Consider the following 25,292-nt stretch of genomic DNA (forward strand, 5'->3'; position numbering starts at 1 on the left):
AGGCAGGGTGATCCCATCTCACCTCTGCTATTTTTGTCTATGGAGTCCCTGGGCCAGGCAATTCGACAATCGAAAGAAATTGCACCAATATCTCTCAATTCTACGGATCACGTCATCTCATTTAAACACTAAGTATACAAAATATTAAGGACACCTGCTCTTTTCATGCATGGTCTGACCAGGTGAAAGCTATGATCCCTTATTGATGTCACTTGTTAAATCCACTTCAGTCAGTGTAGATGAAGGGCAGGAGACAGGTTAAAGAAGGATTTTTAAGCCTTGACAATTAAGACATAGATTGTGTATGTGTGCCATTCAGAGGGTGAATGGGCTATATAAAATATTTAAGTGCCTTTGAACGAGGTATGATAGTAGGTGCCAGGTGTACTGGTTTGCGTCAAGAACTGCAACGCTGCTGAGTTTCACGCTCAACCGTTTACCGTGTGTGTCAGGAATGGTCCACCACCCAAAGGACATCCAGCCAACTTGACACAACTGTGGGAAGCATTGGAATCAACATGGGTCCATTCCCTGACGAATTGAGGCTGTTCTGAGGTTAAAGGGGGGGTATGCAACTCAATATTAGGAAGGTGTTCCTCAATCCCTCCCAAACGCTTTGAAGATCATAGACTAATTCAGCTCCATCTTAAGTAAATCTGCCCTCCTGCCTCTCAAGACATATGGAATCCCAATCGTTTCCCATTTTAAATATTTGGGAATAGATATACAGTACCAGTCAAAGGATTGGACACATCTACTCATTCAAGGGTTTTTCTTTATTTTTACTATTTTCTACATTGTAGAATAATAGTGAAGACAGAACTATGAAATAACACATATGGAATCTTGAAGTAACCAAAAAAGTATTAAATAAATCAAAATATATTTGAGATTCTTCAAAGTAGCCACCCTTTGCCTTGATGACAGCTTTGCTCTTTGATGCAAACTAACTATTCAATTATATGAATTTGTGTATTGTGCATGCCCCCCCAACAAGAAAAATGTATAAAGATTTAGTAAATCCCCCCCAAAAAAATATCCCGATATGTAACTATACATTTTTCCCCCATCACTATTCAATATATGCCATACCTTCGTATTTGTTTTTATCTATCATCTGTGTATTGATTGTTGTACCTTGAACGTAGTCTAGACCCAGATCTGTATGTGCCCTTGCCAACTCCATTACTGTCATTATCAAGCCAAACATGACAATTTGGTATGACAATGAGTGACAGGGAGTTGGCATGATAGCACAAAAAGACTGGCACTCAGGCTACTATGAATGCTGGTGTGAGTGGTGTCATAATCATGGCAGCTGAACTCATCCACTCACATTGTCTTATCCTTTCATGTAGAGCAGTTGTCCAACAACCCGGAGAGAATGTGTAGTGACTGACTGACATTGTTCTTGGCTGCTCTTCTATAGAACCCCAACCAAAAGCCTGTCATTCTGAGGAAGAGGAGACAGAGGATCAAGATTGAAGCCAACTGGGAGCTCTTCTACTACAGGTAGCTACACTTGGTCACGTACTCGCAAAATGGCCTCCTTACTGTCTCTCTTACTAGTATAGGCTTAATTGCGTTTTGTCCTCGATAATTTTTCATGTATATAAATGTTTCTCCAGCTGGTGCAGCCTTCTACTTTAAATTAGGAAATAAATTCAATCAATCAATGCATGAAAAGTGATTATTTTGGTTTTGGATAAGTAGTCCCATCTCCGGTTCTCCTTTGTCGCAGGTTCCAGTTGGACCACGCGCGGCCCAACCTCATCTGGAACCTGAAGACACGGGAGGAGCTGCGGGATGCTCTGGAGGGTGAGATGAGGGCCTTTGGTGTAGACCGCGAGCTGGGCAACGCTAGCGTCATTTCCTGGAACCACCAGGAGTTTGAGGTCAGGGTTCAAACCAAATTACGATGATATGATCATTAATCAACACAGCATGTGGATTGGTAGCTAACGTGTGGGTTATGTGCTTTTGCGTGTGTGTGTGTTGCAGGTCAAGTACGAGTGCCTTTCGGATGAGATAAAGATTGGTGATTATTACCTGCGTCTGCTGCTGGAAGCGGATCAGACGGACGAGTCGGGGTCCATCAAGAGATCGTAAGACATCCGCTACCTACAACACGATCAGCCATCTAATGTCTAAGCCATCTAATGACAATGTTGCTCTGGCATCCAATCGAAAGGCATAACTTAAAATGTTTCAATTGTTACATTTTTCCAAAGTAAACGTTTCAATCCACAATATTCCTCCGTCCATACATCGCTCTCTTTCTCTTGCTCTCTCTCTCTTAGGTATGAGTTCTTCAATGAGCTCTACCACCGTTTCCTGCTCACACCCAAAGTCACCATGAAGTGCCTGTGCCTACAGGCCCTCACTATCGTCTATGGGAAGTGCTGCAATGAGATTGGCCCCTTCACTGACACCAAGTACATCATGGGCATGCTGGACCGGGTCAGTGGTGCTGACACAGACAAACCGAAGCAGTATCGCATAGCTCAACATTTTTGCATGAATGGTTCAGCCAAAGAGAACTCAATTGCAGTGCACGCTTGGCCCCGCACAAACACATCGGCGGGGGTTGGCTTGGCTGGGAAACTCACTATATGAAAGCTGAAGGCTATCTAATAAAATACCAACTTTAAAATACCAATTTTATATCAATCTCAAATATATACCTTGTAGGCTAATGCATAATAACAAAATGTAATTAATATATACTGAACCAAACTATAAACACAACATGTAAAGTGTTGGTCTCATGTTTCATGAGCTGAAATAAAAGATCCCAGAAATGTTCCATACGCACAAAAAGCTGTTAGTGAGCATTTCTCGTTTGCTAAGATGGTCCATCCACCTGACAGGTGTGGCATATCAAGAAGCTGATTAAACAACATGATCAGAACACAGGTGCACCTTGTGCTGGGGACAGTAAAAGGCCACTCTAAAATGTGCTGTTTTGTCACAACAATGCCACCGATGTCTCCAAGTTTTGAGGGAGCATGCAATTGGCATACTGACTGCAGGAATGTCCACCAGAGCTGTTGGCCGAGAATTGAATGTTCATTTCTCTCCAATATCATTTTAGAGAATTTGTCAGACATGGCCTTCTAGGCAGGGTTGCAAAGAAAAAGCCAGATCTCAGACTTGCCAATAAAAATAAAATATTAAGATGGGCAAAAGAACACAGAGGAACTCTGCCTAGAAAGCCAGCATCCCGGGGTCGTGTCTTCGCTGTTGACGTTGAAACTGGGGTTTTGCGGGTACTATTTAATAAAGCTGCCAGTTGAGGACTTGAGGCGTCTGTTTCTCAAACTAGACACTAATGTACTTGTCCTCTTGCTTAGTTTCACACAGCTCTTTTTATTCTGGTTAGAGCCAGTTTGCCCTGTTCTGTGAAGGGAGTAGTACACAGTGTTGTACGTGATCTTCAGTTTCTTTGCAATTTCTCACATGGACTATCCTTAATTTCGCAGAACAAGATTAGACTGACGAGTTTCAGAAGAAAGTTATTTGTTTCTGGCCACTTTGAGCCTGTAATCGAACCCACAAATGCTGATGTTCCAGATACTAAGCTAGTATAGAGAAGGCCAGTTGTATTGCTTTTTTAATTGGGACAACAGTTTTCAGCTGTGCTAACATGATTGCAAAAGGCTTTTCTAATGATCAATTAGCCTTTTTAAAATGATAAACTTGGATTAGCTAACACAACGTGCCATTGGAACCTGCACATTTGTGGCCTGCTGGAGGTCATTTTGCAGGGCTCTGGCAGTGCTCCTCCTTGCACAAAGGCGGAGGTAGCGGTCCTACTGCTGGGTTGTTGCCCTCCTACGGCCTCCTCCACGTCTCCTGATGTACTGGCCTGTCTCCTAGTAGCGCCTCCATGCTCTGGACACTACGCTGACAGACACAGCAAACCTTCTTGACACAGCTCGCATTGATGTGCCATCCTGGATGAGCTGCACTACCTGAGCCACTTGTGTGGGTTGTAGACTCCGTCTCGTGCTACCACTAGAGTGAAAGCACCGCCAGCATTCAAAAGTGACCAAAACATCAGCCAGGAAGCATAGGAACTGAGAAGTGGTCTATGGTCACCACCTGCAGTACCACTCCTTTATTGGGGGTGTCTTCCTAATTGCCTATAATTTCCATCTTTTGTCTATTCCATTTGCACAACAGCATGTGAAATTTATTGTCAATCAGTGTTGCTTCCTAAGTGGACAGTTTGATTTCACAGAAGTGTGATTGACTTGGAGTTACATTGTGTTGTTTAAGTGTTCCCTTTATTTTTTTGAGCAGTGTGTGTGTGTGTGTATATATATATATATATATATATATATATATATATATATATATATATATATATATATATATATATATATATATATATATATATATATATAAAAAAAATCTATGCATAATAACCCATCGTTCATTAGCTAAATATAAGGCTAATACTGCATTGAATTTATTACCTGCACTATGTTGCACTAACCACCAGTGAAGACAGTTATGCTTTTGGATCCAATATCCCGACATGGATGTTGATGATCTGCTGAAATGACAATGTTTCAATTTCTAGAGTCATGTTCCAAAGAGTCTTTTTTATTTTTTATTTTTTTTGCCTAATTGAAACGACCAAATGTCGGCCTTTTACCAGATCTGAATATTTTTGCATGAACTGTAGGCTTAACTGTTCAAATTCCTGTAGACTAGGTTATATACATTATAATGTTCTGCCCATGAATTCATTTATTTTACGCCATAGCGTAAAAAAATCAGCCATGCATGATTTAGCAGGAAACACACACAACATTGTTGCAAATTTTTTGATAACAGACTCATAAACATAAACAAGCACTAGGCTACACAGCTTTTTCCTTCCCAAATACAGGGGAACTCGACATATTGCAGTACAGTGTGCGGAGGGTGAATGCGCGGCCGGCTCTGTAAGCAGTATTGTGCCCAAAAAGCCATCTTAGCCACACACACACACTGTCAGAGTTCCTTTTGGCACAGTTTTGAAATGGTAACTTCTCCCTCTCCCCCTCTTTATTTACAGTCTACAGACAAACTGGAAAGAGACAGACTGATCCTTTTCCTTAACAAACTCATTCTCAACAAGAAAAATGTGAAGGAGGTGATGGACTCCAATGGAGTTCGCATCCTAGTGGACCTGCTCACCCTGGCCCACCTACACACCAGCCGAGCCACCGTCCCACTACAGGTAGGTCTTTACCGCTGCCCTGTCTGAACCACCCAAATGGTAGCATATTCTTCATCACATATCTAAAGTTGTATGTTTTGATACAGTTACAGGTGATGGAAGCATATAGCTGTTGGAATTCAAATAGAATTTTGGCAGCTATATGCTTCAGTAACAGGCCAGTCTGTCTGGTTTCATGCCAATAACATGTCTTTGTCTGTCAGAGCAATGTGATCGAGGCCGGGGCGGACATGAAGAGGGAGAGCGAGAAGGAGTGGTACTTTGGGAACGCAGACAAAGAGAGGAGGGGCCCCTTTAGCTTCGAAGAGGTATGTTTCTATTGAATGGCGAACCAAGACTAATGCTTAGCTCTACTTCAAAAGAAAGATCTTAGGTCTGATTATCTGGATCCAGTTGCATTAATTTGTTATTTTTGTTGGTATCTCCATGAAAAGGTACATTTTGTAACATGGGTGAACTATCCCTAAGTATGATATCTTTATGACTGAACACATGCATGTGCCCCCCGCTCCAGATGCAGGAATTCTGGAACACAGGCGTGCTGACGGCCAAGACGCGGTGCTGGGCCCAGGGCATGGACAGCTGGCGCCCCCTGCATGCCATCCCCCAGCTCAAGTGGTGCCTGCTGGCCAGCGGGCAGGCAGTAATGAACGAGACTGACCTGGCCACGCTCATCCTCAACATGTTCATCACCATGTGCTCCTACTACCCCAGCAGGTAGGGGGAAGATCATCAGTTATCTCCTTTTCCCCCGCTTCTGTTCTCTCTCAATGTCTCTTGCTTTCTTATTTTCTCTCTCTCTTATTCTCTTTCATTCCCCCTCTTGCTCTTTCATTCTCACTTTAATTTTCTCCCTCTTTTATCCTCTTTCATTTTCTCTCTCACTGAAACCCAGTTTAAAGTGTGAGTATGTCTCCGTCTTTCCCCAGGGACCAGGACAATGCCATTATTCGTCCCTTACCCAAGATCAAGAGAATGATCAGTGACAACACCTGCCTCCCTCACATTGTCCAGGTGAGTGAAACCAACCTATTATCAGCTCCATCTCCCTCCCATAGTTAATAACATTCACATGTTTGGTTGTCATTCAAATCACTATCCTACCACTTTAGCCAGCTGGACTGGTATTCATAAAGGATCTCAGATAAGGTGTGCTGATCTAGGATCAGGTCCCCCGCTCCATTGTTTATAATCTAAAAGGTTAAACTTATCCTAGATCAGTACTCTTACTCTGAAACGCTTTATGAATACGAGCCCTGAAATGTACTGAGGTAAATGTAGACCCAGGTCTCCCTTGTGAAAGATTCTTCTGACCTCAATGGCACTTCCTGGTTAAATAAAATGTAATGAAACATGTACTATTTCCTCCTCCCATCTCCAATCAGCTGCTGCTGACCTTTGACCCCATCCTGGTAGAGAAGGTGGCCAACGTGCTGTACCTGGTGATGCAGGACAACCCCAACCTGCAGCGCCTCTACCTCACCGGCATCTTCTTCTTCATCATGATGTACACCGGCTCCAACGTGCTGCCTGTGGCCAGGTCAGACTGGTGGAGAGATGCAACCGGACACACACGCATGTCATACACTCACGCACACACAACGATCCACGCATGACAAACACTCATGTCACACACACATACTTACCAGAGGTGTGGACTCGAGTCACATGACTTGGACTTGAGTCAGACTCGAGTCACATGACTTGGACTTGAGTCAGACTCGAGTCACAAATATGATGACTTGAAACTCGACTTTGACTTTAACACCAATGACTCGTGACTTAACTTGGACTTGAGCCTTTTGACTCGAACTGACTTGATACCCTCCCCAAGCCCAAATATTAAAAATGATGCTATTAAAAAAAAGTGTGCAGCGCATCAACTCTTCATTTAACGGATTACAGTTTGAATTGCACAGCAGCCAATCATATTGTGCCAGCTGAGAAAAAGTTGCGTGTGGCAGTGCGGGAAGAAAATGCGGGAAGAAAATTAGTCGGAGGCGACTAACAACTTACAACTTTGTTCGACATTTGAAGCTGCACAAAGAACGGTAAGTCGTGGCTAATATAGCCGAGAGCTATATATAAGTTTGCTAGTGTAGCATGTAGGCTAACGTAACATTAAATCAATGAGCCTCCACACAGTCAGTCAGTGTGGGAACGTGATCATTGCACCCAAGATTGAGCTACAACTGGCTAGGCAGTTAGTAGCCTAAATCCTGCCCGATGTTACTGCTGTTCCTAAAACTATTGACATACGTTAGCCTACTGTAACCACACACAGAGATGGTTTGTGTGTTAAGGTTGGGCGATTGTGTACAAGCCTACATCGCCTGATTGCGATTGCTATGGGGGAGTCTTGGCTACCCACAAAGTTTATTTGGAAAGTCATAAAAATATATATTTTTAAAGCATTCATGATTTGTGTAAATGTAATATACTATCTATTACTCTTGTTAAAAATATGAAATGGTATTACATTTGGTGAAGAGCACATTATGACTTGTTTAGGACTTGAAACTCAAAGTTGAGCACTTGAGACTTGACTTGCCTGTCTTGACTTGGGACTTGAGTGCTAATACTTGAGACTTACTTGTAAAACAATGACTTGGTCCCAGCTCTGATACTAACCACCCACGTATACTCATGTATATATATACAGTTGAAGTCGGAAGTTTAGGCCTCCTTGCTCGCACACGCTTTTTCAGTTCTGCACACCAATTTTCTATAGGATTGAGGTCAGAGCTTTTTGATGGCCACTCCAATACCTTGACTTTGTTGTCCTTAAGCCATTTTGCCACAACTTTGGAAGTATGCTTGGAGTCCAGAACGCCGCAGCCCGTCTGGTGTTCAACTTTCCCAAGTTCTCTCACGTCACCCCGCTCCTCCGCTCTCTCCACTGGCTTCCAGTTGAAGCTCGCATCCGCTACAAGACCATGGTGCTTGCCTACGGAGCTGTGAGGGGAACGGCACCTCCGTGCCTTCAGGCTCTGATCAGGCCCTACACCCAAACAAGGGCACTGCGTTCATCCACCTCTGGCCTGCTCGCCTCCCTACCTCTGAGGAAGTACAGTTCCCGCTCAGCCCAGTCAAAACTGTTCGCTGCTCTGGCACCCCAATGGTGGAACAAACTCCCTCACGACGCCAGGTCAGCGGAGTCAATCACCACCTTCCGGAGACACCTGAAACCCCACCTCTTTAAGGAATACCTAGGATAGGATAAAGTAATCCTTCTAACCCCCCCCCTTAAAAGAGTTAGATGCACTATTGTAAAGTGGTTGTTCCACTGGATATCATAAGGTGAATGCACCAATTTGTAAGTCGCTCTGGATAAGAGCGTCTGCTAAATGACGTAAATGTAAATGAGTCATTGTCCATTTGGAAGACCCATTTGCGACCAAGCTTTAACTTCCTGACTGATGTCTTGAGATGTTGCTTCAATATATCTACATAATTTTCCTCCCTCATGATGCCATCTATTTTGTGAAGTGCACCAGTCCCTCCTGCAGCAAAGCACCCCCACAACATGATGCTGCCACCCCCATGCTTCACGGTTGGGATGGTGTTCTTCGGCTTGCAATCCTCCCCCTTTTTCCTCCAAACATAACGATGGCCATTATGGCCAAACAGTTCTATTTTTGTTTCATCAGACCAGAGGACATTTCTCCAAAAAGTACAATCTTTGTCCCCATGTGCGGTTGCTAACTGTAGTCTGGCTTTTTTATGGCGGATTTGGAGCAGTGGCTTCTTCCTTGCTGAGCAACTTTTCAGGTTATGTCGATAGGACTATAGATACTTTTGTACCTGTTTCCTCCAGCATCTTCACAAGGTCCTTTGCTGCTGTTCTGGGATTGATTTGCCCTTTTTGCACCAAAGTACGTTCATTTCTAGGAGACAGAACGCGTCTCCTTCCTGAGCGGTATGACGGCTGTGTGGTCCCATGGTGTTTATACTTGCGTACTATTGTTTGTACAGATGAACGTGTTACCTTCAGGCGTTTGGAAATTGCTCCCAAGGATGAACCAGACTTGTGGAGGTCTACAATTTTTTTTCTGAGGTCTTGGCTGATTTCTATTGATTTTCTCATGATGTCAAGCAAGGAGGCACTGAGTTTGAAGGTAGGCCTTGAAATACATCCACAGGTACACCTCCAATTGACTCAAATTATGTCAATTAGCCTATCAGAAGCTTCTGAAGCCATGACATCATTTTCTGGAATTTTCCAAGCTGTTTAAAGGCACAGTCAACTTAGTGTATGTAAACTTCTGACCCACTGGAATTGTGATACAGTAAATTATAAGTGAAATAATCTGTCTGTAAACAATTGTTGGAAAAATTAATTGTTTCATGGACAAAGTAGATGTCCTAACCGACTTGCCAAAACTATAGTTTGTTAACAAGAAATTTGTGGAGTGGTTGAAAAACGAGTTTTAATGACTCCAACATAAGTGTATGTAAACTTCCGACTTCAACTGTGTATATGTGTGTGTGTGTATATATATCTATCCATCCATCTGTGTTTTAATGATTTTCTGTTGGCCTACGTTATGTTTTGTGGTTTCCTTTAGGTTCCTGAAGTACACTCACCTGAAGCAGGCCTTCAAGTCAGAAGAGGCCAAAGGAACAGACATTGTGCAGCGCAGTGTTCTGGGGCCGGTCCTGCCCGAGGCCATGGTGTGTTACCTGGAAAACTACGAGGCAGAACGCTTTTCCGAGATCTTCCTTGGAGAGTTTGACACGCCAGAGGCGATCTGGAGCAGCGAGATGAGGTAGACACAAGCTTGCTGTTATTGTCCTTTGACTGTCTTTTGCCCAGTCTGAATTCAAATCTCAGGCACTATCCCCAATTATTTATTTTTACCGGATTTAAAGGACAAGATGGGTGTTTAAGGAATGTTTTTGGACCAAGACTTTCTCTCTCTCTCTCTCTCGCTCTCTCTATTGGTCGTCTACACATCTGCCTCGTCCCCCCCTCCCAGGCGGATGATGATAGAGAAGATTGCGGCCCACCTGGCTGACTTCAGCCCACGGCTGTACAGCAACACGCGGGCCCTCTACCAGTACTGCCCCATCCCCGTGGTCAGCTTCCCCCAGCTGGACAACGAGCTCTTCTGCAACATCTATTACCTCCGGCACCTGTGTGACGCCAACCGCTTCCCGAACTGGCCCATCCGAGAGCCCGTATGTTGATGTTAACTGCGTGTGTGCGTGCAACTATATGATGGTAGAATGGGCTTGTGAGAGGCTGATTGACAAATGAAAGTGTGTTTTGGAAGCGCTTCCGACTGCAGTACCTATACTAAAAGTGTATATGAAAGGGATGGAGACCCTAATAGTGCTATCATCATTGGTCTCTATTGTGTTCTGCCCCCTGCAGGTGAAGCTGCTGAAGGATGCCCTGGAGGCCTGGAAGAGGGAGGTGGAGAAGAAGCCTCCCTCCATGTCTGTAGATGATGCCTACGAAGTCCTCATCCTGCCCAAGGGTCAGGGACAGTAAGTGGCCGTTCATATATGAAGATAAATACGCTTCTCCCTTCCCTCTGTCATCTCTCCTCTCCTCTAAGATGTCTTTTGGTACTCTGTAGATGGAATATTTTAGATTTTCTGATTGTTATACAATTGTTTTTCCACAGGCATGAGGAGAGTATGATCAGGAAGGCCTACTTCAGACTGGCTCAGAAGTACCATCCGGACAAGAACCCAGAGGGCAGGGTATGTTACCTCACCATTGCTACTTCCCAGATGGCACCCTATTCCCTATGTAGTGCACTATATAGGGCAGTGGTCACAAACAAAACTTGAAACGTGTTTTAAAAAAAAAAAAAAAATCCCATCTTATGACCTAATGAACATGACCCTATATTATTGGACCTTCTGTGTTGTGTGGTTGGTCGATCTTCAACCATCCTAGTCGGTCCCCAAACATTTCTGTAAAAACCCCAACGATAAAGCCTCACATTCCTATTTTTTGTTATTCGTCTCACACTGTTGGCGGAAGGTGCACTTGTTCCCATTTTTAACTATTTAATGTGTCTGAAGCTACAAACTCCACCTTTCCGGTATGCACGGACAGCAAATCAAGTGCGCCTACAGCCGGCAAATCGGATAGCTCAGATTACCGTGTCGGAAGCTTCCTCGAGCGCACAGCAAAGTTGATAATGTGAGATTTAAAAACTAGACAGAGCCTGTCAACAAATATTGTAAAGAGCAGCTGTTTCTATGAGTGAGTTCATGTTTAAGTTTTTACTCTGCACCGTCAACACTTTATATTCAACACTTTTATAAGCCATAAAATGTGCTGCTGCCTACTCGCGCTACAACCAGCACTGCAGCGAATGAGTGTATCGATAGGCTTGCATTATTCATGTTAGCGACTTGGGTCTTTTTTTATATGGAGGGAAGTTTCACTTTCTCTGGTCATAGCAGTTACAACATGAATTTGTGCATGAGGCAGAAATAATGCGGTGTGACTTGAGTTTCCCCATCAGCTGGAAGACGGTGTCCCCTTTTTGGTCAGTCTCAGTGGAGGGAGAGCGGAGGGACATTGAGCAAAGCAATTTATTTTAAATTAGGCCCACTCGGCTGTGCCTTAAAAGTAATACAACAACTGTTCTATTACCAGTTTGATCATATACCACAAGTTATGAAATATAATTTTTAAATGGTCTGAGAATAACAACAATGTAGGGCAATTCAAGCATAGCCAAAATGCAGTGATAATGTATTGGGCCTATAGCCTACTGCACAAACCTCATTGCTACAGAACAGTTTTTAATTGGTTAGTGTTGCATAGGCTTATGTTTTTAAGTCGTGTTTTTATCTGAGCGGTGGATCTCGGCGTCCATTTTGACTTAAAGTGCCCACTGACATAGGGATTAGGATGCCATTTGGGGCGTAGCTATTATCATCAGAGTTTGAGCAGTTCTCCCCTCCTGTCTCGGAGCATTACTTTCATTGTTCAGAGTTGTGTGTGTGTGTTCATGGCTGTGTCTCTTTTGTGTGTTCAGGACATGTTTGAGAAGGTGAACAAGGCCTATGAGTTCCTGTGCACCAAGTCGGGCCGCATTATTGATGGCCCCGACCCTGAGAACATCATCCTCATCCTCAAAGCCCAGAGCATCCTCTTCAACAGACACAAACAAGGTCTGACATTCTAATACTCTCTGCACTATTCTGCATTGTCTGTAGTATTGTAATTTTTATGTTATTAAGGTGAATTGGACTTAAAAACAGAACAATTAGAATGTCAGGGCATATTAGCTTGCATTGGTTTTTGGACGCAAATGCTAAAAGGTTAGCATTTGGAGACAGTGAATGGATCGCTGTCTTACCTTGTCCATAGACTGCTTACAGGCCAAATAAACCAATATGTTGTTTTGTAAATTGGGTGAACTATCCCTTTAAGGCAAGCTCTTGTTATCCTCTTGTCGACAGAACTGGAACCTTACAAGTACGCCGGCTACCCAATGCTCATCAAGACCATCACCATGGAGACGGGTGACGAGCAGCTGTTCTCCAAGCCCTCCCCCCTGCTCCCAGCAGCAATCGAGCTGGCCTTCCACACGGTCAACTGCTCTGCCCTCAACGCTGAGGAACTACGCAGAGAAAGCGGCATTGAGGTAAAACTAACAACACTACTGGCTGTTCACATATCAGGGTCATATTCAATGGAAGTAAATGACTATAACAGGGAGGTGTCCAATAAGAAATGTTCGTTTTTCATTTTCCGTTGCAAAACATTTTGCTACGTTTTGAAACAGTGTGCGCTAATAAATACAATTCAGATATTGCAACAATCTTCACCTTTTCTGATCGACATTCATACTTTTATGGTGTATAACATTATCCCCCTCCCTTTTCCATCAGATTCTGTTGGACGCTCTATCCCGGTGTGTCGCTGTTTTAACCGCTTCCAGCAAGTCTGATGACATGGCTGTTCAAGTAAGACCACCACAGTGCCAGGCCGTGGTGGAGTGGTAACACTCCCTGGCACATGTCTTGTATACGATTCCCCCACCGGAGACAAGGATTCAATCCTTGTGTCTACCCTTTCTATTCTTATCCCACTTGCCTGTCTCCCCCTCTAATTTCCCTACTGTCTGAATAAAGTGTAAAATCACATAAAAAAAAATATATATATATATTTAACAATACACCAGATACACAAACATCCCTCTGTCACACTATTATCACTGTATTCTAACCCATACATGTCAGGCTGGAAATGAGTGTTACTGTTCAGTGTCGTTAATGGGCTGTGTTATTTTGTCTGTCCCTAGGTGTGTGGCCAGGTGTGTAAGTGCTACAGTGTAGCGGCTCAGTTTGAGGAGTGCCGGGAGAAGATCATCGAGCTGCCCAACATCATCAGGGATCTGTGTCACATGCTCTACTATGGGAAGGTGAGACCTCTACTTAATCATGTAACGGCACCTTATATCTCTGGCTCTGTATATACTAATGACATACCACTCTGTCATCCAATGCAGAAAGTACACCAACTTATACTTCCAAAAAGTGGCATTTTAAATGTGAGCACATACCTTCAATTGATAGCAATCATCTCTTATTCTCTTTCTCTCAGGCTCTCCAGCGGACAGCGGCACTGGCCGTGCAGTGCGTCAGCTCCTTCGCCGTGGACTACTTCCTGCAGACGCACCTGTACCATGCCGGCGTGCTCTGGCACCTCCTGGTGCACCTGTTCAACTACGACTACACGCTGGAGGAGAGCGGCGTGGCCACCAGCCAGGACACCAACCAGCAGGCGGTGGCCAACAGCCTGGCCAAGCTCAGCCTGGTGGCCCTCAGTCGTCTGGGGGGCTACGCCCCGACACCCCCACCCCCTGGAGAGGGAGGTGTAGTGGAGACTAACGGGGTGGAGGGGCAACCCCCGGAGAATCCTACAATTCGTAAGAGCCTGGCGGCCATGCTCACACCCTATATATCGAGGAGGTTAGGGTCGGGGGCACCGGCAGAGGTGAGTGATATTGGAAAAGATGAAAGGGATATGTAGATTAGACACAATTACACATACTCATAGACCCACTAGTTAAAACACTCTTGAGGATATACTCTGATATGCCATGCTCACACACACTCACTCACTCATGCAGCTGTTCCTTGTCTTTTCCCCTGTGTGTCATACTAGGTATTGAAGCTGCTGAACAGCAACTCCGAGAACCCTTACCTGATCTGGAACAACGGGACCCGGGCCGAGCTTCTGGAGTTCCTAGAGGCCCAGCAGGAGGCCAACATCAGGAGGGTGAGCAGAGCACTTGGACTGACTCTAGAATGTGGCTACGTCCCAAATGGCACCTTATTCCCTGTATAGTGCCCTACTTTTGACCTGGGTCTATAGGGTCCATTTGGGGTGCTGCAATGGACATCTGTGTTATGATCACTGTAAAAGTGTATTATTAGGCCTGTATATAGAAATGTGTCTCTGTCTTAGGGGGATAACGATGAGAGCTTTGGCTCAGAGTTTGTGTTCAGTGACCATGGTAAAGAGCTTATCGTGGGCGAGGTCTTTGTCCGCGTCTACAACGAGCAGCCTGCCTATCCTCTAGAGGTGAGCCCCAACACTCAGTTTAGTGTCAGACCAAGCCCCATACTCGTCACTGTCAACCATTGTTCAATCAAATTGGTACTAACAACATTGTAGTCATTGTCATGTCATTAAGTAGCACACAGTTACGGTAATCCATTTGCTTCACGCAGCTCACAGTAATATCTGAAAACCTGCAGGTAATTATCTGGTAATGCGTACAGTACCAGTCAAAAGTTTAGACACACCTCCTCATTCAATGGTTTCTTTATTTTTACTTTTTATTTTCTACATTGTGGAATACTGATGAAGAAGACATCAGAACTATGAAATAACATATATGGAATCAGGTAGTAACCAAAGTGTTAAACGAATCAAAATGTATTTTATATTTGAGATTCTTCAAAGTAGTGTGAGTGGACCAAGTACTTGGAGGTTGCTCTAAAGCGGAAAGGTGGAATGAACGAGTCAGGAGCAAGTTTTCTTAATTGGACAAAGTTCTCAATTGAGGTATTTTTCCTTCTCAAACCCTCCAACACAATCAAGGATGATATCCCAAGGAAAACACAAATCTTCTTCTTCACAAGAACAAGGAACACAAGGTGAGTATCGTTAAACTATAACATAAATCACGGGTGTGTCACTGCCTTCACGATCCGTCCGTGGAGAGCCCCCTTCGGGTGGTTGTCCGGATCCGTGGTGACCATTCCCTAGAGGTGGTGTGTGCCCTTCTCCCTTCCGAAAGGTACGTCCTCTCCTTTGTAGAAGCAAGCACTCTTTTTTTTCTTCTCCCCCCTCTGCCAGTTCCCTCCTCGCTCTTGTAGGGGAAAGAGAATAGCTCATTAGTACCGTCAGCTGTGCTTAATTACCTCTGATCACCTTGACTCACATGCCGGGCTGGGCTACTGTCTGTGGGAGCAGCCTGCCCTCTGGTGGTCCTTCCACAGTAGCCACCATTTGACAGCTTTGCACACTCTTGGCCTTCTCTCAACCAGCTTCACCTGGAATGCTTTTACAACAGTCTTGAAGGAGTTCCCACATATGCTGATCACTTGTTGGCTGCTTTTCCTTCACTCTGCGGTCCAACTTGGGTTGGACCAGTTGGGTTGAGCTTGGGTGATTGTGAAGGCCATGAGCACTCCATCAATCTCCTTCTTGGTCTCCTTCTTGGTCTTGGGAGGTGTGTTGCGTCATTGTCCTGTTGAAAAACAAACGATAGTACCACTAAACGCAAACCAGATAGGATGGCGTATCGCTGCAGAATGCTGTGGTAGCCATGCTGGTTAAGTGTGCCTAAATAAATCACAGACAGTGTAGTGTAATCAGCAAAGCACCCCCACATCACGCCGCCACCTCCATGCTTCACTGTGGAAATTGCTCGTGCGGAGATCATCCGTTCACCTACTCTGTGTCACAAAGACACGGCGGTTGCAACCAAAAATCTCAAATTTGGACTCAACAGACCAAAGAACAGATTTCCACCTGTCTAATGTCCATTGCTTGTGTTTCTTGGCCCAAACAAGTCTCTTCTTCTTTTTGGTGTCCTTTAGTAATGGTTTCTTTGCAGCAATTTGACCATGAAGGCCTGATTCACACAGTCTCCTCTGAACAGTTGATGTTGAGATGTGTCTGTTACTTGAACTCTGAAGCATTTATTTGGGATGCAATTTCTGAGGCTGGTAACTGTAATAAACTTATCCTCTGCAGCAGAAGTAATTTTGGGTCTTCCTTTCCTGTGGCAGTCCTCATGAGAGCCAGTTTCATCATAGCAATTGATAGTTTTTGCAACTGCACTTGAAGAAACTTTAAAAGTTCTTGACATTTTCCGTATTGACTGACCTTCATGTCTTAAAGTAATGATGGACTGTCGTTTCTCTTTGCTTATTTGAGCTGTTCTTGCCATAATATGGACTTGGTATTTTACCAAATAGGGATATCTTCTGTATACCACCCCAACCTTGTCACAACACAACTGATTGGCTCAAACACATTAAGAAGGAATTCCACAAGTTAACTTTTAGCGAGGCACACCTGTTAATTGAAATGCATTCCTGGTGAATAACTCATGAAGCTGGATGAGAGAATGCCAAGAGTGTGCAAAGATGTCATCAAGGCAAAGGGTGGCTACTTTGAAGAATCTCAAATATATAATTTGTTTCACACTTTTTTGGTTACTACATGATTCCATACAGTACGTGTTATTTCATAGTGTTGATGTCTTTACTATTATTGTACAATGTAGAAAATAGTAAAAATAAAGAAACTCTGAAATGAGTAGGTCTGTCCAAACTTTTGACTGGTACTGTATGTATTTAGCTACAAACATGTAATTAAATAGAACACTAGTAATTTGATGTATTTCTATGGTTATAACCATCCAAATATTTAGTTTAAACAGATCAGATGTTAGAGGCCTTGTTATTAGTCTATAACAATGTCTCCCTGTTGATTATGGTCCAGTACCCCAAGGCATTTGCGGCCAGCCTGCTGGACTATGTGGGCTCCCAGGCCCAGTACCTCACCACCCTGCTGGCCATGTCCCAGAGCAACAAGGTGGAGTCCCAGCAGCACGCAGAGAGGCTCCACTGGGCTGAGATGGCCCTGGAGGCCTTGCGCAACGTCATTAAGAACAACCCAGGTACTGTATAATATACAACCACCGCTTATTCTTTAAAAAAAATGCTTTGCTTTTTTCATTACCTGAACGTGTGTTCTGTGACCTGTGTTGACCCCAGGTTCGGAGACCGAGTGCATCGGCAATTTCAAGCTGCTCTTCTCCTTGTTACGCGTTCACGGGGCTGGGAAGGTGCAGCAAATAGCTTTGGAGGTACAGTGACGCTCTCAACTCAAATGCGCTCTCTCTCTCTCTCACACACATTCACTCTTTGTTTTTCTCCCCAAGGTTGTGAACACGGTCACCTCCAACCAGGAATGTGTGGCCAACATCGCTGAGTCCCTGGTGCTGTCCAACCTACTGGTGCTGCTGCACTCCTTGCCTTCCAGTAAGACCACAGAACACCTACTTCATCTACTACTCCTTTCTACGATATACACTATTCAAAACCTGTCTGATTTTATGTATTTCTTTCAGGCCGGCAGCTTGTACTGGAAACCTTGTACGCCTTGACCTCCAACACCAAGATAGTCAAAGAAGCTATGGCAAAGGGTCAGTATTATGCAGATTGTTCTTGAATATACAGTATTATAGTAACTGCCAAAATAAAGGAAACACCAGCATAAAGTGTCTTAGTAGGGCGTTGGTCCACCACGAGCCACCAGAACAGCTTCAATATGCCTTGGATTCGACAATGGCACATTTCCATACTGGATTTACACCAGTTTCTTTTTACCCAAAAAGGCTCAAACTTTTCTGTTTACATCTATGCACCCGTCTCTCACTGGGCTCTTACTCGGGGCCAAAGCCAGGCCACTGGTACTTTTCAGCTCTCATTTACATAACAATGGCAAACTGTGAACTGTAACACCTTCTCACAAAGCAACTGTTTTGGTTATGCAGAGGTTGTTGATTCTGCACTTTAAAAGTCATCACTGCCAGCCCTAGTTTTTTAAACACAATTTCCCGACTATAACATAAGGGTGTATATACTAGTGGAACACTGGTGTTAGTCTAAAAGCAGCACAAGTCTCTGGAAATCTATTGGAGGAATGCAACACTATTCTTCCATGATGGTGGTGGAAAACGCTGTCTCCGGCTCTGCCCCAGAATCTTCCATAAGTGTTCAATTGGGTTAAAATCTGGTGACTGAGAGACGCACACACACTTTAAACCTCCTATGCTCCTTTGAGACCCCTCTTTCAATGTCAGCCATCGTAGCCAAAATAATGGGCAAATGGGCATTTTTATACATGACCGGATGTTAATTGCTTAATTAACTCAGGAACCCCACCTGTGTGGAAGGTCCTGCTTTATACTTTATATCCCTCATTTACTCAAATGTTTCTGCTATTTTGCAGTTACTTGTATCATCATCTGTGGGTAACTCTCCAGGGATTGACATTAACGCTTTTCCTCTTGTCGAAGACAAGTTAATTGTCGGACAAGTAGAATATAGATATAAGTTGTCAGAATGACAGGAGGGAGGCGCCTGAAAATGTAGCCAAACTTTGAGACCTTTAATTACATAAATATTTTACATTTTACATTTAAGTCATTTAGCAGACGCTCTTATCCAGAGCGACTTACAAATTGGTGCATTCACCTTATGATATCCAGTGGAACAACCACTTTACAATAGTGCATCTAACTCTTTTAAGGGGGGGGGGGGTTAGAAGGATTACTTTATCCTATCCTAGGTATTCCTTAAAGAGGTGGGGTTTCAGGTGTCTCCGGAAGGTGGTGATTATATAGGCTAAACGCTAGTCATGTTTTACAAATATAACGAAGGATAGTTCAACTTTAATCTTAAAGGCTTGATTCTGTCGACATATTCGAGGCAAGGTTTGTTCAGATAAAATGGTCACAACAGACCGGTTATGTACGGTGTTGCGCACCGTACAGTACATAACCCACCTTGAATCTGAGCAAGAGGCAGTCAGCGTTTTGAAACTATTTAACCATGAACGTATTGTTTAAAACCTGGAAATGTTATGTCATATTATGAAGCATGTCTTACCTTGTTTCAAGGTAGCCTAGCCAAAATAGAACCATAGAAATGTGGAGGGAATTATTTATAAACACTTAATATGCCCTTAAAACCAGCATTTTTCTCATGTTCTCGTTATTTTATTGTCCAGCAGCCAAATGCATAAATCCTAGTCATATTAGTAGGCCTAACCAATGATAGTTGATTCATGTTTAGATCTCCCCGCTTTCTTAATTTCGAACAGATATTTTCATCTGTCAGATGAAACTGCTTTTGAGAATGGTGTTTTCCCTCGAATTGCATTTTGGAACATTTGCGCATAGTCTACAGCCATGTGCACATTGTTGCGCTTATAATATGAAGAAATAAAACTTGATCAACATTTTAAGCTAACCGGTCTGATCTGTTTCATCAGCCTCATTGCTTTTTTACATTTTTTTATGTGGTTGTATGAATTTGGGATTTGTCATCCCAGAACTGTCCCAGAGTTCGTTTTGAACCATAGACAAATTTATTTTTATCATACCAGGAAAGAGATTAACTTTTTTAGCCACTTGTCCTTTGGACAAGTAGGACAGATTTTTTTAAATGTCAAACTCTGCACTCCCTCCCTCTTCCTCCAGGTGCGTTGATCTACCTACTGGACCTCTTCTGTAACTCCACCCACCCCCAGGTGCGCTCCCAGACGGCCGAGCTCTTCTCCAAGATGACCTCAGACAAGCTGGTTGGGCCAAAGGTCAGTCAGTATCCTTGTGTGGCTTGCCATAGGAAGAGAGCGATCACGCGGTAGAGAATACTTTAGCTCTGCGTCCCAAATGGCACCTTATTCACCATATATTGCACTACTTTTTGGCTAGGGCCCTGTTTTCTTTCGCCCTCGTCCCTATCCCTCTCTCCCCCTCAGGTGCGTCTGACTCTGATGCGTTTCCTGCCCGGCGTGTTCATGGACGCTATGCGGGACAACGCGGAGGCGGCGGTGCACATCTTCGAGGGGACACATGAGAACCCCGAGCTCATTTGGAACGACGGCTCTCGGGAGACAGTCTCCACCACCGTCCGGGAGATGATGCTCGAGTACGCAGACTTTCTTTCTGGGCTTCTCTCTTATTGACCATGTGATTTGTATCTTTTGTCTCATGTTTTTCTCCCTTTTACTCTGCAGACACTTTAAGCAGCAAAAGGATAATCCTGATGTTAGCTGGAGAGTAAGTTCATTCAAATCAATAAATTGAGCCATATTCATGTAAATGTGATGGATATCTTATTTCCTACTAATACTTTTCGCTGTGTAGTAAACCGTGAATAAGGTGACCTGATAAATGCCCAAAGGAATCAGCGTAAACAACAGTAATCGCATTAATTACATGGTGTGTTAATAATACAATGTTAACTGTGTTTGCAGCTGCCAGAGGAGTTCACGGTGGCGTACGGGGCCGGGCAGGGTGAGCTGGCGGTGGGCGGAGTCTTCCTGCGTATCTTCATCGCTCAGCCGGGCTGGGTGCTTCGGAAACCCCGGGAGTTTCTAGTGTCCCTCCTGGAGACCATTACTGAGCTGTTTGAGACTAACAATCCCAATGTGAGGACACACACGTTCATATCCTTGGCACCATGAAATTATCTCACTGAGTGAATTAAAGCACATTTCTCACACACGCACGTATTTCCTGTAACTGAGCAGGAAAATATCTATTGTCATCTCATAAAAGACCCTGTACAGAATATTCACTTCTATGCTTGTACGCAAACATCTCAATTTCTAACCATCGCTGCTCATTTCCAACAGGGTGAGGCCCTGGAGACAGTTACCACAGCGGCAGTGTGTTTGTTCAGCACCCAGACACAGCTGTGTGATCAGGTTCCTCCCCTGGGACACCTGCACCGCATCCTGGCAGCACTGACCCACAAGAACAACGCCGTGCCCAAGAGCTCTATCCGCCTCATCCACGTGCTCTCAGATAATGAGGTGAGATCACAGTCTATGGTGGCTTTCCACAACATGAGATGATATTCTATATGACAGACAGGGCGACCAGATCGACCATAAGCTAGTTTAGCAAGCTATGATTGGCTGATGTATTAATGTAGCTGTATAACTACGACCAAGCCAACTTTAACTACATATAGAGTCTACAATAGTCTTGGTTTGATTGTAATGAGGTCAACAATCTTCCCATGTACACTAAATCTGTTTTATATTTATTTTTGTCACACTTAGAAGTGTATAGCAAGGCTAATGCTGTGTTTTTGTGTGTCTGTGTGTATGTGCGCGCGCAGCAATGTGTGCGCTCTATGGCGTCTCTGGAGACCATCGGTCCTCTGATGAGTGGGATGAAGATGAGGGCGGACATGGCAGGACTGGCCTGTGAGGCGCTCAACCGCATGTTCCAGAGAGAGCAGACAGACCTCGTGTCTCAGGTAGCTCATCTCTCTATCATTTGTTGAGTCCCAAATGACACTATTATCTATGCAGTGCACTACTTTTGGCCAGGGCCCATAGTTCTCTAATCAGAAGTAGTGCACTATATAGGGATTGGGGTACCATTTGAGGTTAACACAGTTACATTTTCTCAACATTTTTTTCCTGTTAATTCCTTAGTGAAAAACACAGGGTGTGCTTGCGTTCGCCCCTTTTTTACTTCTTGTTATTCCATGTAATTTGAGTGTTTTTATGGGTTCCTACATGCACACACAGGCCCTCCGAGTGGAGTTGGTGCCGTACCTCCTGCGGCTACTGGAAGGAATTGGACTGGAGACCTTAGACAACCCCTCGGCCACCAAGGCTCAGATCGTCAAGACTCTCAAGTCCATGACACGCAGTCTGCACTATGGAGAACAGGTTAGGCACCACGACTATGTCAATCAATATATCAATCTGTATATCAACAATATATTGCGGTACTTACTGTGTGTCTAAGACCATTTCCCCCCCGGGACATTAAAGTTGATCTTATCCTATCCTCACTGCATGGTACTGTACACTTCTATCAGTCTTAGCGGTCCTGTGTTGCAGGTGAATGAAATCCTGAATCGGTCCACTGTGTGGAGTGCCTTCAAAGACCAGAAGCATGACCTGTTCATCTCCGAGTCCCAGACTGCAGGGTACATCACAGGTGGGGATGTAATCCACAGACACACAGAGTATATTAAGCACTACAAAGAGGGGGCATTGTACAAGCCCAATCTGAATCCTTTCGTTCTACTATGCTTCCATTGAGCACTTTGTGGCTGCTGACTCCTTGCTTAGTGCCTCTCAGCCTTTTACCCTCCTCCCTACTTTTCCTCTCTGTTCTCCTCTCTTCCTCCTGTTCTTTCTCTTCCTCCACGTTTCCTTCTTCCTCAGGTGTGTCCACTCCCTCTCTCATGGCAGCCAGCAGCCCCCTGCGGACCGGGCTGTAGTTTCCTATGCATGGCCCTCCCAGCACTCCTCTCTTTGCTCTGACTGCAGGTAGACTTTGTCCTTGCTCCCCCACCCTCCCACTTCCACCTCCACTCCTTTTCCTGTGGCCCTCCATCTTGTGCCACTGCTCAGTTTTTCCATTTCCACTTTCCCCAACTCATCTCATCTTCATCTTCGTACATGGATTGGAAAAACACAATGGCTGGATCACTGTAGCACAAGTCAATGAGGGAATCCTTTGAACCAGTGATGGGGAAGCCCTTGATAAATCAAGTGGCCCTAATAAAGTCAACAGTGGCAATATGCTTGCTGACGCTCTAAGTAGCAATAGTTCATATACTCATATACCTCCATGCCATCTCCACTACCACCTCTCACACCGCCAGCCCTGTAACATAACAACCACACAATGTAACACTTTCAACAGATAATCTAGTGTTGACCTCAGTCCTTACCACTCATCTTGTGCATTCAATTCCAGTGGTCAGCCTTGAGCATTCCTCAGTCTCTCATCCCCTGTCTCTTTCGGTTTGGCTGTCTCCTTCAGGTCCAGGAGTCGCGGGCTACCTTACAGCAGGAACCGGCTCCACAGTGCTGCCCAGCATTCCGCCCCCTGTGGACAATGACATTGGAGACTCAGGCTGAAAGACTGACTGACAGGCGGACTGAGAGAGAAGTGCTCAGCCCTCCGGACTGATCTGCGGCTCCAAGGCTGCAGCTCAGAGACTGCTCAGCTCCACGAAAGAGGGAGGAAGGAGAGGGGCCATCACAGACTGTCCCCAAAATGTCTGTCGTCGCCACACCTTCAAAATGTCACTCTCCTTCCCCCGCCCCCTCCAAACAGCACTCAGTCTTCGTAAAACTGTCTTAAAGCAAATTATAAAACTTGTCGTCAACCTTCGATTTTTGTTTTTGTGCTCCTTTGTGTCTTCTAATGAGACAACAAATAGTTTACTTTTGTATGAATATATTTTTTACTCTTAATTTTTGTGGAGTAAAAGACAAACAGACTGAAGATCTATGTAAATTTGGACCTGTTTCGCACTCCATTCTCTTCTTCCTTTCCTCCATCATGCCTGGTCTCACTACCCTGCCTGGTCACACACATCCTCACACCCCCCAGTCCTGAAGGAGGGTACTCTATCTGGCCTGGACATGTGGTCACTGACTGAAAAAATATTCACTTTAATCTCCACTCACCTGTTTACAGGAGGCATCCAGTCATGCATCGAAAACATTTCCTAAATTTATAATGTTGTTTGTGTCGTATGGAAAAGGTTGAAAAAATAATTGTAAGAAGGAACTCACAGAACTATGGTGAATTAAGACTGCCCCTTTTGAAGTGGCCATATGTGTGTGTTCGTTGTCTGTTTGTCTTACCCTCACCATGATGATCTTGATCCATACTTTGCTCTGCTCACTATCTATTTGAAGGTTGTCCTTTCTGCGGCTGCTGAGAATCTTTTTCTACGTCATTTTCCTTCCCCAGAATGCAAAAAGCACTCTAATATTTATAGGTAAATAACGGCCTTTACCAACTGAAATGAGCTTCTGCTAAGACATTTGGAAAGAAACTGACTCTGATTATACATCTGTGAAAGACTAGTGCAATTGGGAAATGTTCGATGTATTACGACGTGTATAAGCTTTCTATATTGAATGTACATAAATAAAACAGTTGCACTTGTACATAAGATTTTAAGAATTAAAGGGAACCCACAATGTTGTTCTTTTCATCAGAATGTGTGTCTATTGCCAATTAAACTGAAGAGTGAATGACAATATACAGTACAATAAGTGAAATATCCAACTTTATACCAGAGTGGGGCATAGCAACAGTACATACATTGACAGAGCAAGCAAACCCTTGTGCCATAAAGTTCCAGAATCTTGGGCTCAAGTACACATACAGTACCAGTCAAAAGTTTTGGACACACCTACTCATTCAAGGGTTTTTCTTTAACTATTTTCTACACTGTAGACAAATTTTAAATAAGTGGAAAATCGTGATGGTTTTGAATGTATTTCCATTCCTGCGAGCAGGGGACGCACATTCATATTCACTTTTCTTAGGACCCCCAAAATCTCACTTCCTTCTACATCTTATTACGACGTACGAACAGCTAGCGACTTTCTAACTTCAAGATGACTGAACTGTTGCTTTTTCGGAGATGTTGTACACTGTGATCGAGACAAATTACCTGTTAATTACGATAATGAGTGTTTGTTCAGGTTTTAGACATCTTATTTTGATGTTCATCAACCTCTGTGAATGACAAGTTCGTAATTGAAGTCTGTCACACTTAATTTGGGTCACGAGCGCGAGGACTTTTACTCCTGTTAGTTCTAGATAACTAACGCGCGCTAGCTAGCTAAACTATTTATTTGCTGGCTAAAGGAATAAGCTAATGTTGGAGGTCTTATTACAAGGTAAGCACAGTCGTTAAGCTGAACTGTTCCCCCTTCCCAGACGTTTTGAGCACAAATATGCACGTTCTCAGAGCAGAAAGTGACTGT

General features: G+C 44.0%; 2 protein-coding genes across 9 annotated transcripts in view; both read left to right on the forward strand.

Annotated features, from left to right (window-relative positions):
• The window catches only part of LOC139583791 (dnaJ homolog subfamily C member 13-like), a 66,424-nt gene extending 41,923 nt beyond the window's left edge, over positions 1–24,501 (forward strand). For 3 of the 5 annotated variants that reach the window (XM_071415250.1, XM_071415252.1, XM_071415251.1), the window contains 33 exons: positions 1,430–1,512; positions 1,742–1,895; positions 2,002–2,105; positions 2,301–2,460; positions 5,069–5,233; positions 5,437–5,541; positions 5,748–5,950; positions 6,163–6,247; positions 6,619–6,773; positions 9,802–10,002; positions 10,213–10,414; positions 10,611–10,726; positions 10,867–10,945; positions 12,241–12,376; positions 12,668–12,852; positions 13,100–13,174; positions 13,513–13,632; positions 13,815–14,207; positions 14,379–14,492; positions 14,682–14,798; positions 17,235–17,412; positions 17,510–17,601; positions 17,677–17,776; positions 17,866–17,940; positions 20,002–20,114; positions 20,283–20,452; positions 20,541–20,583; positions 20,781–20,954; positions 21,162–21,341; positions 21,653–21,793; positions 22,071–22,214; positions 22,389–22,488; positions 23,323–24,501. In XM_071415250.1, the coding sequence (XP_071271351.1) occupies positions 1,430–1,512; positions 1,742–1,895; positions 2,002–2,105; positions 2,301–2,460; positions 5,069–5,233; positions 5,437–5,541; positions 5,748–5,950; positions 6,163–6,247; positions 6,619–6,773; positions 9,802–10,002; positions 10,213–10,414; positions 10,611–10,726; positions 10,867–10,945; positions 12,241–12,376; positions 12,668–12,852; positions 13,100–13,174; positions 13,513–13,632; positions 13,815–14,207; positions 14,379–14,492; positions 14,682–14,798; positions 17,235–17,412; positions 17,510–17,601; positions 17,677–17,776; positions 17,866–17,940; positions 20,002–20,114; positions 20,283–20,452; positions 20,541–20,583; positions 20,781–20,954; positions 21,162–21,341; positions 21,653–21,793; positions 22,071–22,214; positions 22,389–22,488; positions 23,323–23,420 (4,560 nt within the window). In that variant the 3' untranslated portion in view covers positions 23,421–24,501. Of the gene's footprint in view, positions 1–1,429; positions 1,513–1,741; positions 1,896–2,001; positions 2,106–2,300; positions 2,461–5,068; positions 5,234–5,436; positions 5,542–5,747; positions 5,951–6,162; positions 6,248–6,618; positions 6,774–9,801; positions 10,003–10,212; positions 10,415–10,610; positions 10,727–10,866; positions 10,946–12,240; positions 12,377–12,667; positions 12,853–13,099; positions 13,175–13,512; positions 13,633–13,814; positions 14,208–14,378; positions 14,493–14,681; positions 14,799–15,320; positions 15,377–17,234; positions 17,413–17,509; positions 17,602–17,676; positions 17,777–17,865; positions 17,941–20,001; positions 20,115–20,282; positions 20,453–20,540; positions 20,584–20,780; positions 20,955–21,161; positions 21,342–21,652; positions 21,794–22,070; positions 22,215–22,388; positions 22,489–22,718; positions 22,824–23,322 lie in introns of those variants that run through there. The other 2 variants (XM_071415253.1, XR_011676616.1) reach the window with 2 other exon arrangements.
• A 244-nt stretch (positions 24,502–24,745) lies between these two features.
• Positions 24,746–25,292, forward strand: part of LOC139583792 (DNA topoisomerase 2-binding protein 1-A-like) — a 38,300-nt gene continuing 37,753 nt past the window's right edge. For 2 of the 4 annotated variants that reach the window (XM_071415255.1, XM_071415256.1), the window contains exon 1: positions 24,759–25,205. The gene's annotated coding sequence lies outside the window, so the exon portion shown is untranslated. Of the gene's footprint in view, positions 25,206–25,292 lie in introns of all 4 variants that reach the window. The other 2 variants (XR_011676617.1, XM_071415254.1) reach the window with 2 other exon arrangements.

Source organism: Salvelinus alpinus, chromosome 8 (genome assembly GCF_045679555.1).
Source record: "Salvelinus alpinus chromosome 8, SLU_Salpinus.1, whole genome shotgun sequence".
Taxonomy (NCBI): Eukaryota; Metazoa; Chordata; class Actinopteri; order Salmoniformes; family Salmonidae; genus Salvelinus; species Salvelinus alpinus.